General features: G+C 46.0%; 1 protein-coding gene across 1 annotated transcript; it reads right to left on the bottom strand.

Moving 5' to 3' along the window:
* Positions 1-2300: 2300 nt before the first annotated feature.
* ID2 (inhibitor of DNA binding 2) lies at positions 2301-4501 on the bottom strand. Its single transcript, XM_062571146.1, has 3 exons — positions 4035-4501; positions 3646-3710; positions 2301-2944 (listed from the first exon to the last, which is right to left on the bottom strand). Exons 1-2 carry the CDS (start codon positions 4380-4382, stop codon positions 3654-3656), a joined length of 405 nt encoding a protein of 134 aa, XP_062427130.1. The 5' UTR covers positions 4383-4501; the 3' UTR covers positions 2301-2944; positions 3646-3653.
* Between the last annotated feature and the right edge of the window lie 8205 nt (positions 4502-12706).

Here is a 12706-nt window from a genome sequence, read left to right as displayed (position 1 = left end):
TATTCTGAGGGACAATGACAATATTATATAATAAAGAAAGCCAAATTCTTCAAGGAAGCCTCAAGAATTAATGTTAAGGCTATGGAGACTAAGCTTTGACCTCACTGTTTAGCTTTAAACTATAAAATCTCCAGAATAAAACCAAAGAGTGCATTTCCAAGCATAAGCCCCTAATTCTGATCACAGGAATGCATTGTAGAGATGTTGAGTTGGTTAATCTTGAAAGAAGAAAACGTTTTTCTTTTCTTAATTTGCATTTTTTTTAAACATGTTTGTTTGTTTTTCTGTTCATCTCCCCACGCCTGGCAAATTGTGAATTTCTCTTCTGGCTATGCATGAGAAGGAAATTTTGTTTCATTCTACAAATGTATTGATCATCTTGTAGCTCGGAAAAGTGCAAATGTCTTACTTTCTAAAGAAGTTGATGTTGCAATAATTACAATAATTTGACTGACACAGCTCTCTGATTTCATGAACTGAACTGTGGCTTCAAAGTGACACAGATCTCACCCAAAAGTGAACAATAGGGTGAAAAATCAGTTTTGAGGGAGGAATCGGTTGGTGATTGTGTTAAATTGTTCGTGTTTTGTAAGGGATAAAGATCCCAATGCTGATTTCACTCCTGAATCTGCTACTGTTCAGAAATAGATAAAATATTCATGAAAAGGAGTATTTTAGGGACAGAGACATGCTGACTTGTGTTGATAAAATATTTTACTGCTTGGCGGTTGGAATTCATTGTGTTCATTGCATGAAGTTGGAACGAATTGTGCACTCAGTGTTGAGCCAGTAGCAAGGCTTGGCCACAGGAGGCATTGAGAATGTTTGCTACAGTTAAGAGTATTTCCTTAATCACTAGTGGTTTTGGTGGGGGGAGATGCAGTGCGAGGAGCAGATCAGCTATTCTCCTAACTCTAGTCCCAGCGCTGCCTCTGCAGACTGTTCTCGTGGTCTGGTTGCACTGATCCTTTGAAAGGTTGCCGTGCTGCTTGGCCTGGGCAGCTTCTGTATTAAGAGATCAGAGCTGGCTTTCTCCCAGCCTACGTGAATGGATTTGATGTCAAGGGCAAGGAAAGGCAGCTGCTGTGGCCTGAGGCACCTCCCACCCACCTGTTCCTGGCCCCAGGTGAGTGAGGCTCCTGCCTTTCACTCCAAGAGTCCCTAGAGCATAGAAATCCCAAACTTACTCCCTCGGGCCCCCAAGTGCAATGCCTGCCAGAGAGCAGTACTTACAAAGCATCGGAGAAGTTTCCTTTTCCTTCGTTCCTATTGCTAATGATTCTCTTCATTCATATGCGAGACTCAGAACTTCCCATTTTGGGCAAGTTTATAACTGAGCTTAAATTAGAATGTCATCTGATAAGGCACAGTTCCCACATCTACTGTCTTATGACAACTGAATAAATCTAATGAACAGTGATAGTTCTAGTGGATTTGTAGGGTCAAAAAAATGTCCTTGAGTAAGCAGGGCATGTTGCATGCAGGTTTCTGAAGGCAGAAGGGAAAGGAAAGAAGAAATAAACTTTTACTGGCTTTCAAGAATTTAGGCTCTTATTTCAAACTTAATTTAATTCTTATGGAGAAAAGAGTTCCTTTAGGAGCAGCCAAAGTTTAATCAGTAACACAACAGCGATTTAGCTCAATTCTCAATATCTTAGTCATACCGAGAAGCTGCTGCAACTGATTAGAAACCTCATTTCATTGAAATATTGCATGGAAGCATGAAAATTCCAGTGTGGAAAGGCAACAGTCACTTCATCATTTTAGATCCCATGTTAACGCATCACCAACTCTTGCATTCAAAGCCTTTTAACAGAAGTTTAATAGTTGGGGGACTAATAACCACCCACAACCCTTAATTCTGAGTGATTATTCTAAACACAAATTAACAGATCTGGGGCATCACTACTGAGAACTGAAAGTGAATCATCCATCAGGACAAAAAAAAAGTCAACACTCCTTGGGAATGTCTATGGATTAACTGCTTTTCTGTATGTTTTCAAACACTTTGTCAATAGCATTCCCTCTGTACTAAATTCTTTACTAGTTCCTTTCACACTGTTTACAGGCAGATCACCTAGAAGTTTGGAATATATACTCAAATAAGATTTTCCAAGTTACAAAAATTATTATTCACTATAGATCATTTTATTCTTTATGTTCTCTACATATATGAACTTATACATTCTGTTATGATTTTAGTGAGTAAAAGTAATAAAAAAAACCAGATCAAACCCACAAACCATTGGTCCCCAAAGAATAAAGCAAGCAATCAGTTCAATAAACACACTTGATTTATTTTGTATAAAAAGGGTTAAGTTTACAACTAAACTTTTATAAAAAGTTTAGCATGATTAAGTACATCATTACACTTTTTGCAGAAATTTACATTTCTGCCACTATACAAGAAAACTCTAATTAAAGAGTTCACAAGGTTTCACTCATATATATATATATATATTTATATATAAATATATACACAGCATTCAGTCCTAGGTTTGTGTCAAAAAAGGTAATTTCTGACCATAGACTTTCCTAAAAAAAACTGAACACTGGATCCTTCTGGTACTCACGCTCCACCTTTCGAAAGAAAGGCAAAGTCTGCTTAAAATGGGCAACTCCTTGTGAGATTTTGTTTCGCTCCCCACGTTGGGAATAGTATATAAAGGAAGCCTTCCAGCTAGGGAAAGGGTATTTAAGAGTCTCTTCATAAATAACTAGGTTCAGTCCAAGTTGAAGAATGGGGTGGGGATAAAGATCAATCTTGATTTTTCTTCTTTATTAATTTTAAAAGGTCCTTTTACATGTGGATTCCCCCTCCAGATACAGCTGAAAAATAAAATTCAGCACCTCAAAAAAAAAAAAAAAAAAAAAAAAAAAAAAAAAGTCCTGTAGATACTTTCTTGTGCAAAAAAAAAAAAAAAAAATCTCATCAGTGGAACACCTGCAAAAGATTGAAAAGAGGCGTATTTAGGAGAATGCTAACAGGGCAGAGATCCGGACAGACTGGCGCCAGAGAGGAAGCCACAGTTTGAACATTTAACCAAACACTCAGGGATTGGGCAAACCCTGGCGTCCAGATGCAACACATACACGCTCACACACTCACTCTCAAGAGCACAAATTGAACATTAAAATAACATACACTCAAGGGAAAGGATAGAAAGAGGATTCTCAGTCCAATCTCTATTTAGATCTCTGCAAATGCACTGCTCAGAGGCGCCAGTCTGCCTCTTACAGCAATTATGTGATTAAAAGCAGTCATTTATTTACCCGATAGTGTAGACAATCCCACATCACAAAATTTAAGAAATTGTGCCAAGATTCCCAACTTAATCAGTCTCTCTGGCCCGGGAAGTTAAGATTTCAGGGACAGGATAACCAGAGAATTGGCAGTGAGTAGTGAGTCGTATCAGAGCAAACAGTCTCTGCTGCTTAATTATCCTTACAAACCAAAATATACTTTGGACTATCAGACCCTACTAGTCTAATTTTTATGGTTGGATTGCTGGTTATAAAGGCATCTCCTAATCAACTTTTATGGTGAAGATTTTAAAAATAGTAACAGCCTCATAAACACAGTTTTTCCATTCTAAATGGAAGCACGTTGTTCTGGAGCTTAAAAATAAGACTCACTTTACTCACCGTTTGATTTAGCCACAAAGTGCTTTGCTGTCATTTGACATTAGTTCTGAGGGGAATTCAGATGCCTGCAAGGAGAAAATAAAACACAGCAGTGTTAAATGCCTTAGCAGTCTCAAAAAAAAAAAAAAAAAAAACGAAAAAGAAAAGGCAGAAAAAGTACTCTAGATCGTGAAGTTCTCCACTCGAGACACGTCTGGATAGAGATCCGTGAGAATGGCTAGCAGCGGATTTGCTGCAGTTTCCATACATTTTAATCTAGCCCTGTTTCTTCAGTAGCCATTACTCAGGAGTCGGCCACGTCCTGCATTAAAGACAGCTCTAACATTGCCTTAAAATACCGTATCTAGGTCAACGGACTGAGACAGGGTAGCTACGGGGAGGTCGTTTACCTGTAACGACAGGATGCTGATATCTGTGTTTAAGGTGGTCAGCGGAGTTCTGGAAGAAGGATTTTGTCCTGGTCTCTGGTGATGGAGACTGACAATACTGGGATGTGAATCTAGGGCGATCTGCAGGTCCAGAATGTAGTCGATGACGTGCTGCAGGATTTCCATCTTGCTCACTTTCTTGTTCTGAGGGATGCTGGGCACTAGCTCTTTCAGTTTGGAGTAGCAGTCATTCATGTTGTACAGCAAACTCATAGGATCGTCCACGGGGGTTTTGCTCCGGGATATGCCTAGGTTGTGCTCCGAGAGGCTGTTTTTCCGGACAGATCTTACAGGACTGAAAGCTTTCATGCTGGAAGTCAGGCGCAGAGAGCGGTTCCAGCGCACAGAAGCACTGCGGGAGCTCGCTCGCTCGCTCGCTCGCTCTCCCTCCGCCGGCGCCGCCGCCTCCCCGCCCCTCGCTCGGAGCAGCTGCCGGAGCGCGGAGTGAGGCGGCGGCCGCCCGCGCCGGCTTTTATAGCGCGGGCGCGGCGCCGCCTGTGCTCGCTGCCATTGGAGGCGCCGGCGCGGCCGGCCGGCCCCGGGGCGCTCTCTCCGGTACAAATGCGAGCGCCGCGGCCGCCCGCGCCTTCCGCGCCGCGGGCCGGTGCGCGCGGGGGGCGGCGGCTGCGCCGGCCCCCGCCGAGGGCGCAGAGCCCGGACCCGGCGTCCCGCACGAAACGCGCCGGTGCTTCGCCCTCGTACAAAAGACGCCGCCCTAACGCTCTCCTCGCTCTCCCGGGGAGCTGAAGTAGGACCGAAGAAGCGCCGTGCGCGCAGACTGTCCGGGCGGACCCTGGACGAGCGAGCACAGCCTCGCCGTGCGCGTTGCGTGCGCAGAGCGCGGCGCGGCGCGGCTAGTACCGACTGTGGTACCAAGGTGCGGGGGAAGGCTGAGACTCGCGGAGAGTCGCTTCGAATCACAGTATCAAGCAGCTCTGCAAAGTGCCACTTTAAAAATGCGACTGCATACATCAGTGGTCAGGCTCAGTAGTAGAGCACTGTAGGCTCCGGATTTAGGCAGAGATGCAAGTGTAAAACGTAAAGATAAATAAACATATAAAACCAAGTGGAACTTTATTCTCTAATGACAGAATACTGCTAAAAGGCTGAGAGCTTAGAGAGCCCTGACAGACTAAGAAGTCACTGTTTGCTTGCTGTTTCCTGAGGACAGGGCTATTTTAAATGATGCTATTAATTGCAGATCATTAGGCAAATATGCATATTGGAAGTACATTTACATGTATTACCCTTGAAAGGCTGTTCGTCTGCACCCCATCAGTGCATGTGACATGTTACTGTAATTAATTATGCATAGATTGTTTCTGGTGACAAATGTGAATACTTACGGCACACTGTACTTTTTGCAGCTTTTGGTTGCAGCCAATGAAACATCTTGCAGAAACATTCCTGAGTAAAAACTTGGGGTTTTGTTTAACTGAAGAAACAATTTCAACTCTTTTCAAGTCAATTGCATTTTCTATATTTTGCTTATACCAAGTGGTCTATAACATACCAGCGTATCTGCCACTGTCTTTGCACATAAGTTAAACTTACAAAAGAGTAACTTCCATATACAATTAATATATATGGGATTCTACAGAACATAGAGCAATTCTATAATAACCATCTATCTGAATGCTTAAAGTATGTATTTGTTTCGAACAAAAGCATAGACATGACATCTATAAAATCAATTAAGATTGTGTTGCCTGTCGTGACTATTAAAAGCAGAACAAATATTGGATTTATCTGTGCTGTTGTTGCATAGCTACACTAAGCGAGTTGGAGATGTGGGGGAGGAACGTCACGGACCCTTGGAGAAAAAGCTCTATAGGGATCGATGAATATTTTTCTCCAATTAATGTTGCATTCCTTAGCTGGCGTTTTGCTGTTCTCTCCCAGGACGTTTTGGTGGCTGTAACACAAGCTTATTTGCCCCCCGGCTTTTATCTGAGGGTGGACTGTAGGCGGTGCAGAGGCTGACAGGAACACAATTCAGTCATTTTGAAATGTGAAGGGTGAAAGTGAATCTCTACATTCAATCTGATAGGAAGACAAACACGTTGTTCAAGTGCAGCTAAAGAGGGTAAATAAAAACAACCTTGTCAATTAACAACTTGATTAAACTAACCTGCTGTATAGCAACTTTAATCCTTTTCTACTTTTCATCACTAAAATCTCAATTCAAATCGTATCTGGTACTTGATATACTGCCACAGGTTTTAATCCTTCAGCATGTTTGCGTTTCTGACTCATGAATGCACCAATGGAGGAAATTTTATTTTGACACTATTTTTGGCATAATAATAGCCAATGTAAACAAATATGTTCATGCTTCTTCCATCATTACTTGTCATTCTTGGACAGTGCAACAGTGTTACAGTAACGTCCTTCTAGTCTTCGCAAAGGACGTGCTTGCAACTGGTTTCAGTTTTCCCTACGAAGGGCTTAATACACTATTTTAAATAGTGAGGGGGTTTAGGAAGCGAAGCTAACCTATTTTATCAACTACAATTTGTGAATGTGTAAACTCCGGTTCTAAAGTCAGATTTTTTTTTTTTTTTTTTTTTTTTTTGTAAAATTTCATTCCGTTTCTTTTGTTCTTTCAACCTTGAAAGGCTTTAACACTAGGTTGATCGCCCTGAAAACTTTTTTTTTTTTTTTTTTTTTTTTTTTCTTTTTCCTTTCGCTCTCCGGTGCGCGTAAGGCAAATTGCTTTAGCAGCTTGCGGCAGCGCAGCGTTTGGCAGACGGCGCGGCCGCTGGCAGGGAGCTCCCGGCTCCCGGAGCAGGCTGGCGGCCTCGGCACTCACCGCGGCTCTGCGCTACTCCGCAGGGGCTGTTCGTGCGGACCTCAAAGCGCGGCTCCCCCGGGAGCAGCGCCCGCCTCTTGTTTTCAGCCTGGACTTTTATAGCCAGTTCCCAGCCCCGACAGGCTGCTGCAAACATCTGGTAGGAACCATCTCCGCTGGCAGCGCACAAAGCGCCGTTTCTCCTCCTCGTCCCCCCCCCCCGCGCCGCGGCCAAGAGGCACAACCGCGGGGGCCCCGCTCCGCCCGCGCGGGGGGCAGCGGCCGCCCCCGCCCCCGCCGTGGGGGGCCCCGGCGCCAGGCGGCGGCGGGTGCGCGGCGGCGGCGCCCCCCGCGCCGCGCTGCCTGCGCTGCCCTGCGCTGCCCTCCCCCGCCCCCGGCGGGCGGCGCGGCGCGGCGCGGCCCGGCTCGGCCCGCCCCGCCGCCCCGCGCCCGGGGCCGGGCCGGACTGCGCGGCGCCAGCCCGTGACATCAGCGCCTCGGCGCCGCTCCCCCCGCCCGCGCCGCCCGGGCCCGCGGCGCCGCTCAGGCGGCTGCCATGGCGACCGGGGCTGCGCCCGGGGCGGCGGGAGGCGGCGCGGCCGGGCCGCGCTTCCCCCTCCCGGGCGCACCTGCAGCGGGGGCAGCGGCCGGACACCGCCCCGCCCCCGCCCCCCGCCGGGCCCGGCGCCGCGCCGCAGGCGGAGGGGAAGAGCGCGGAGCGGCCGCGGAGGGCCGCGCCGCCCGGCCCCGGCCCCGGCCCCGGCCCCGGCCCCGGCCTCCCCGCCGGGCTCCGCGCGAGCCGCCGCCCGCGCAGCGCAGCGCCGCCCGCCGCCGCCGGAGCCCCGGCCCGGCCGTGCCGCGGCGGCCGGGGGAAATTCCCTCCTCCGGCTGCCTCGCTTTCCCTTCAGAGAAAACGTGTGTTTTCTGCAGGAAAAAAAAGGCTTCTTAAAAAAAAAAAAAAAAATCCCTCCTCTTTTTGCACGGTCGGATTTTCTAGGAAGAGCATCTGGGTTGCGTAGTGCCTCAGGTGGTGGCCGGACACAGGCCCCGGGCGAACGGGGCTCTCCCGCCCGAGCGCGGCCAGGTCTGCGTCCCGCTCCCTGTCAGGGGCCGGCGAGTCCTCCCGCGCGTTGTGTCCTGTGCTTTTAATGAAATTTATTTATCTAACACATCTAGCAATAATGTAAATGGCTTTAATTGCCCTGTACTTAAGCCATCAAACTAGTGTGAAAAGATCTCTTAAAATTGGACTGTTTCCATATCATTGACGCTATCCAACCTATGCAAACAAAGTGTCCAAGTATGTTTTGATACAGAAGTTCTTAATATATCAGGTGAAGTATCGTGCTAAACCTGGCTGCTTTCAACTGTCCAGTGCCTTTTGTTTGCCTCATGTTTCAAATCCCTTCAAAGAAAGAAGTTTGAGAAGTTTGGAGTTTCGGGCTTTTTTCTTTCTCTCTTTTCTCTCTCTCTCTCTTTTTTTTTCTTTTTTTTTTTTTTTTGAGCAGGAGGGAGAGAGTATGCATGCAAAATATTTAGTTACAACTTCTGCGAAACGCAGCGATCTGTAACAGCATTTTTTACTTTCACAAAGGATTTTCCTGTTACTTTTGTTCCGGTCACAAAATTAAAAAAAAAAAAAAAAAAAAAAAGAAAGAAAAAAAAAACTTGGGGGAGAGATAAGGTCTGGAAAACAATCTGGAATTGCCAGGCTGTTGGTGGGAGCTCTGCGGGGCTGGCGTCAGGAAGTCTGCGCCGCCTTCTATTACTGTTGATCCAGCTTTGTGCAGCTGCACTCAGTACAATTAGCTTGTAGAAACAATCCTGCTGTAGGCAGCCTCTTCCCTTCAAAGTGCTTTTCTATACTGATCCCCTCACATCATGATGCTGGAAATCAAGTCACAAGCCGACCACTGTTTGGCCAACATCATCTGTGGGAATTCATTAACCTCCATCCCAGAGATGCAACAAGAGATTGTTTGTCCAGAACTAAACTTACAGCTTAATATGATGTAGCCCATACAGGAAAAAACCTGTGTCCCCATTTTTTTTGTCCATAACAAGAAACACATTGTGCAGCTTTTCTTTCTTTCTTTTTTTTTTCTTTAGGGTGTGGGGAATGTAGCTGAAACCAGGCGTGAGCCGGCTCCTGCTAAAACTTTGCCATCAAACTGTTTTTTGGTTCATCAGGCTGCAGTTTCCATAGAAGCAACTTATCCCCGCGATCATCTTGTTGGGTGCACTTTGCAAGCTCATTTCCCGTCTGAGTTTGCTCTGCTGCTCTCAGATGCTGCAGCTGACACATTTCCTCCCCATGCACTTTGCACCCACCTCATCCTTGCCCAGATGCTCAGGGCTGATTGTGCCTAAAAGGGGGTTTCATTGCACTCTGCAGCTGCCTTGAGGGGGAAGGGATTTCTCTCTCTCTCTCTCTCTTTTTTTTTTTTTTTTTTTTTTTTAATTTCTACTTTCTCCTGCTTCAGTCTCAGCTCTGTGCTGTCCTAGCAGCAGGCCCTCCTGGTTCCTTCTCTGGCTGCTGTTGCAGTACCAGCTCGCGGGGACACGAGCTGCGGCTGCGAGCCCTCTGCCACGCACCCGTCGCGTGCTGCCTTGTGTGAGTGCTGCCGGCAGCTCACGCGGCCTGGGTGGAGCGGAGCTGCCCACTGCCTGTGGGGCACAGCCCTACGCCACCAGCTGGGAAGTGGGGCCCTGGTGAGCCTGGGCATCCCAAGAGCAGCAGCAGGATGACATCTCACTCCCGGGGCATTTGGGAACACCCAGTGCTACTGGGGGCATGGGCCCAGACTCCCAACACTCCTGCTTTGCCCCTGACAGGGCTCTTCGTATCCTTCTGGCAGTGTCTCTTGTTGCAATGGAGCCACTCTTGCTTCCTGATTCCTCCCGTGAGGAGTCTGTGAGGATCCTTCTACCCATCCCATTTCAAATGTCCCTGTGCTGCCCCAAAGACAGCTGCCCCCCTGAACCCTGTTTTCGAGTGCCCCTTCTGCCATGTGAATGTTTCCCTCCCCCAAAGCCTTCTCCCGTGGATCTTGGCCACGTGCACCCCTGCCACTCAGGCTTACTGCTGCCGTCCCAAGCCGTGCTTCCCCAAATCCTGCTGCTGCAAATGAGCTTGCTTGTGAACTTCGATAAACCCTATTTGCTTTAATACAGCTGACCTCTGCTATAGGGGTCAGTCCCCCAGACTTCCTAGTACCTGTATTCTTCCTCAAGGAAGGCATGGATGTTTCTCTGAGTCTCAGTTCCAAATTTCATGCCCCTCTGGGCCTTATTTCCAAAGGCCATAGATCTACCAACTTTACGATCTTTCCTTCTGAAGAACCTGACTTTTTTTTTTTTTTACATTTGTCCTCATCTCTACTTCTAAGCATCCCTCCTCTGCTGCTGTTACATCCCCCTGAGTTACATGTTGTTGTAGGCTTGGGAAGTACTCTGGAGAAACACCTCTATCTTTCTTAGACATTTCTTCTTAGACATCTGCTCTTGGCCGGTGTTGGAGTATAGAGTGGGCAGGCCTTTGGTCTGATTCAGTTTTGACATGCTTTTGGGCGTATAATCTCACTCCCTATTCTGTGTTCTTCTGCAGGAATGTCTTCTACCTAGGCCCTATTTTCCAGCAGCATTTGCCAAGAGAGATATTTCTATGTGAATTATGTTGTTTTGCAGGGATCTTTATGGCAAGTCCAAGTTCAGACATTTCAGTTCCTAACATTTTCTTCCATTGTTTGGAATTAGTGCCCCAAAGGTGTTTATATATAAACTATCACCTGCAAAGGAACATTGCTTAGCTGATGATACTGGAAAAATAGTGCTATGAGATTGTTCTGAAAGCAGTGTCGCTTTGGCATAGTAAATGTTAATGATGTGAGGTATATTGAACCCAAGTGTTAACTCTTACATGTTTACACAGAAGTAAAAATTTTTTTTGTATTTTTAAATGTATTAACATTCCTACTATTGTAATGCCCATGTTTTAGTGAAGTTACATAGCGAGGCTTCTAGAAGTGCATGTAGTGAACCAATTAGGTAGCTCTATAACTTACGTGGTTGCGCTAAAACCTGCGATCAGACAAGCGCCCTTCTTAGCACGTGGTTCTGTGTAGCAGAACCAAACGTGTTTTTCACTTACTGTAGCTTTTGTATACCTTTAAACTAGTATAGCCTTGAAATGTTGCAAGTTTTGCACCCCTTCAACAATTTTCAGGAACAAACCAAGGGATCAAAAAATCCTGGCTTGTTCTTTCCTTTGTTACTTGTCTGTCTCTCTGGCCTGACTCCCCTCAGCCTCTCACTTCAGCCTGACTTTGATTTTTAGGTACAAGCATGCATGAATAAGATGACAAAATGGTTGGTGTCATTTCACTGGAAAAAGGAGGGATGAGAAATAGGATTGATGGGAGAAGACTTCGAAAATTTGTTCCAGGTAATATTTTTTCCCCTCAGATTGTAAACTTATGATAATTCTAAGGATAGATGTATTTGCATAATATGCTGTGTGCATTTGTTGTTCATTAATAATAATATTTTGTGAGCACAGATGAGAAATGAAGTCGGTAGTGCAACTGTGACCTAATTGTTATAATCTTGCCCTGCTGTTTCCTTCAGTTAGAGTATCTCCGGTACATGGCGGAAAGCCTTCTAGTATTAAGTAGGCGGTACTAATTTAGTGATTTACTGAAGCTATTGTTATGTTAGGACAAGACCCACAGCGTTCTCAGTGCTTTTTAACCAAGATGTAGAGCACAATTTTCTACAGTCTGGAAAAGCTAATTCCACTCAGGTTGCAGCCTGAGGTGCAACTTAGCAAAATGTGCGCACCAAATCCCAGTGCAAGTGCATCTTCAGAAGCCCTGCCGAATCACGTGAGTTCTAGTGAAATTTCTTAGACTTTTTAACATTCTGCTTCTCTGTAGGCTCAGAATCAGCTCTGTTTAGGTTAAGCTGACTTTCTTAGTGGCTGTCTCCTGCATAAACCCAACTGTGAGTCACAGAATAAGTGTGCATCTAAATCTCCTGAGGAGCTTGATCAAGGAGGTGTAGCTGCTGAAAGGATTAGTGTGGAAAAAAGGAAGGTGCTTTTCTTTTATAAAATGTTTTTCTTCTCAGAGCACTCACTCTGGAAGCAAGATACTCAGATTCAATGTTCTCCTCATCAGAGGCAAGGTAAATTCCCTTGTGCTAGTAAAGCACCCCTAACAAGCAGAGTGAAGATAAGGCTAAGGTGGAGGATACCCACCCATCCTGTTGAAGCTTGCCACTGTAAAGAAAAGGATGCAAATTTTAAAGGGCCAGAGGGAGTATAAACAAAAGGAAGCTTGACACGGTAGCTCAGGGTAGAGGCATCTTCTAGATGGCAAAAATCCCAAATCCTGGGCCTGGCCTGGTAGACTTGCCATTCTTCAGGGTAAGGTCCATCTCACCTTATTTTAGCTTGTTGGTGTGGTGCTGTTGCCTCTCTGAATAGTCAGCGGGAAGAGAGAACAAGAGACACCTGCAAAGAATGATTCATTCTGTGCCTGTTAGACACCTCTTTCTCAGGATGGAATGAATCTCCTCTCTGGGGGCCTGTCTCTCTCCGTCAAATTTCAACAGAACCTAGACAGCCAATTTAGACTAGAAGCCTGACTTACAGATGCTAAGTAAGGTGAATTCCACTGTAGATGACAAATTTTTCTCATTCATCATACTTAATTTTAGCCTTTAAAAACTGGATACGTAACTAAAAGCTGGTCATTTCAGTTCTCTAATGGTAATTCCTTCCACTGGAAGGCTGGAGATGAGTAGCTGGGATGAATTGTCCTTGGAGATGGATATCTTCCTC

Source organism: Rhea pennata, chromosome 3, assembly GCF_028389875.1.
Source record: "Rhea pennata isolate bPtePen1 chromosome 3, bPtePen1.pri, whole genome shotgun sequence".
Taxonomy (NCBI): Eukaryota; Metazoa; Chordata; class Aves; order Rheiformes; family Rheidae; genus Rhea; species Rhea pennata.
This window is presented reverse-complemented; position numbering and strand designations above follow the sequence as displayed.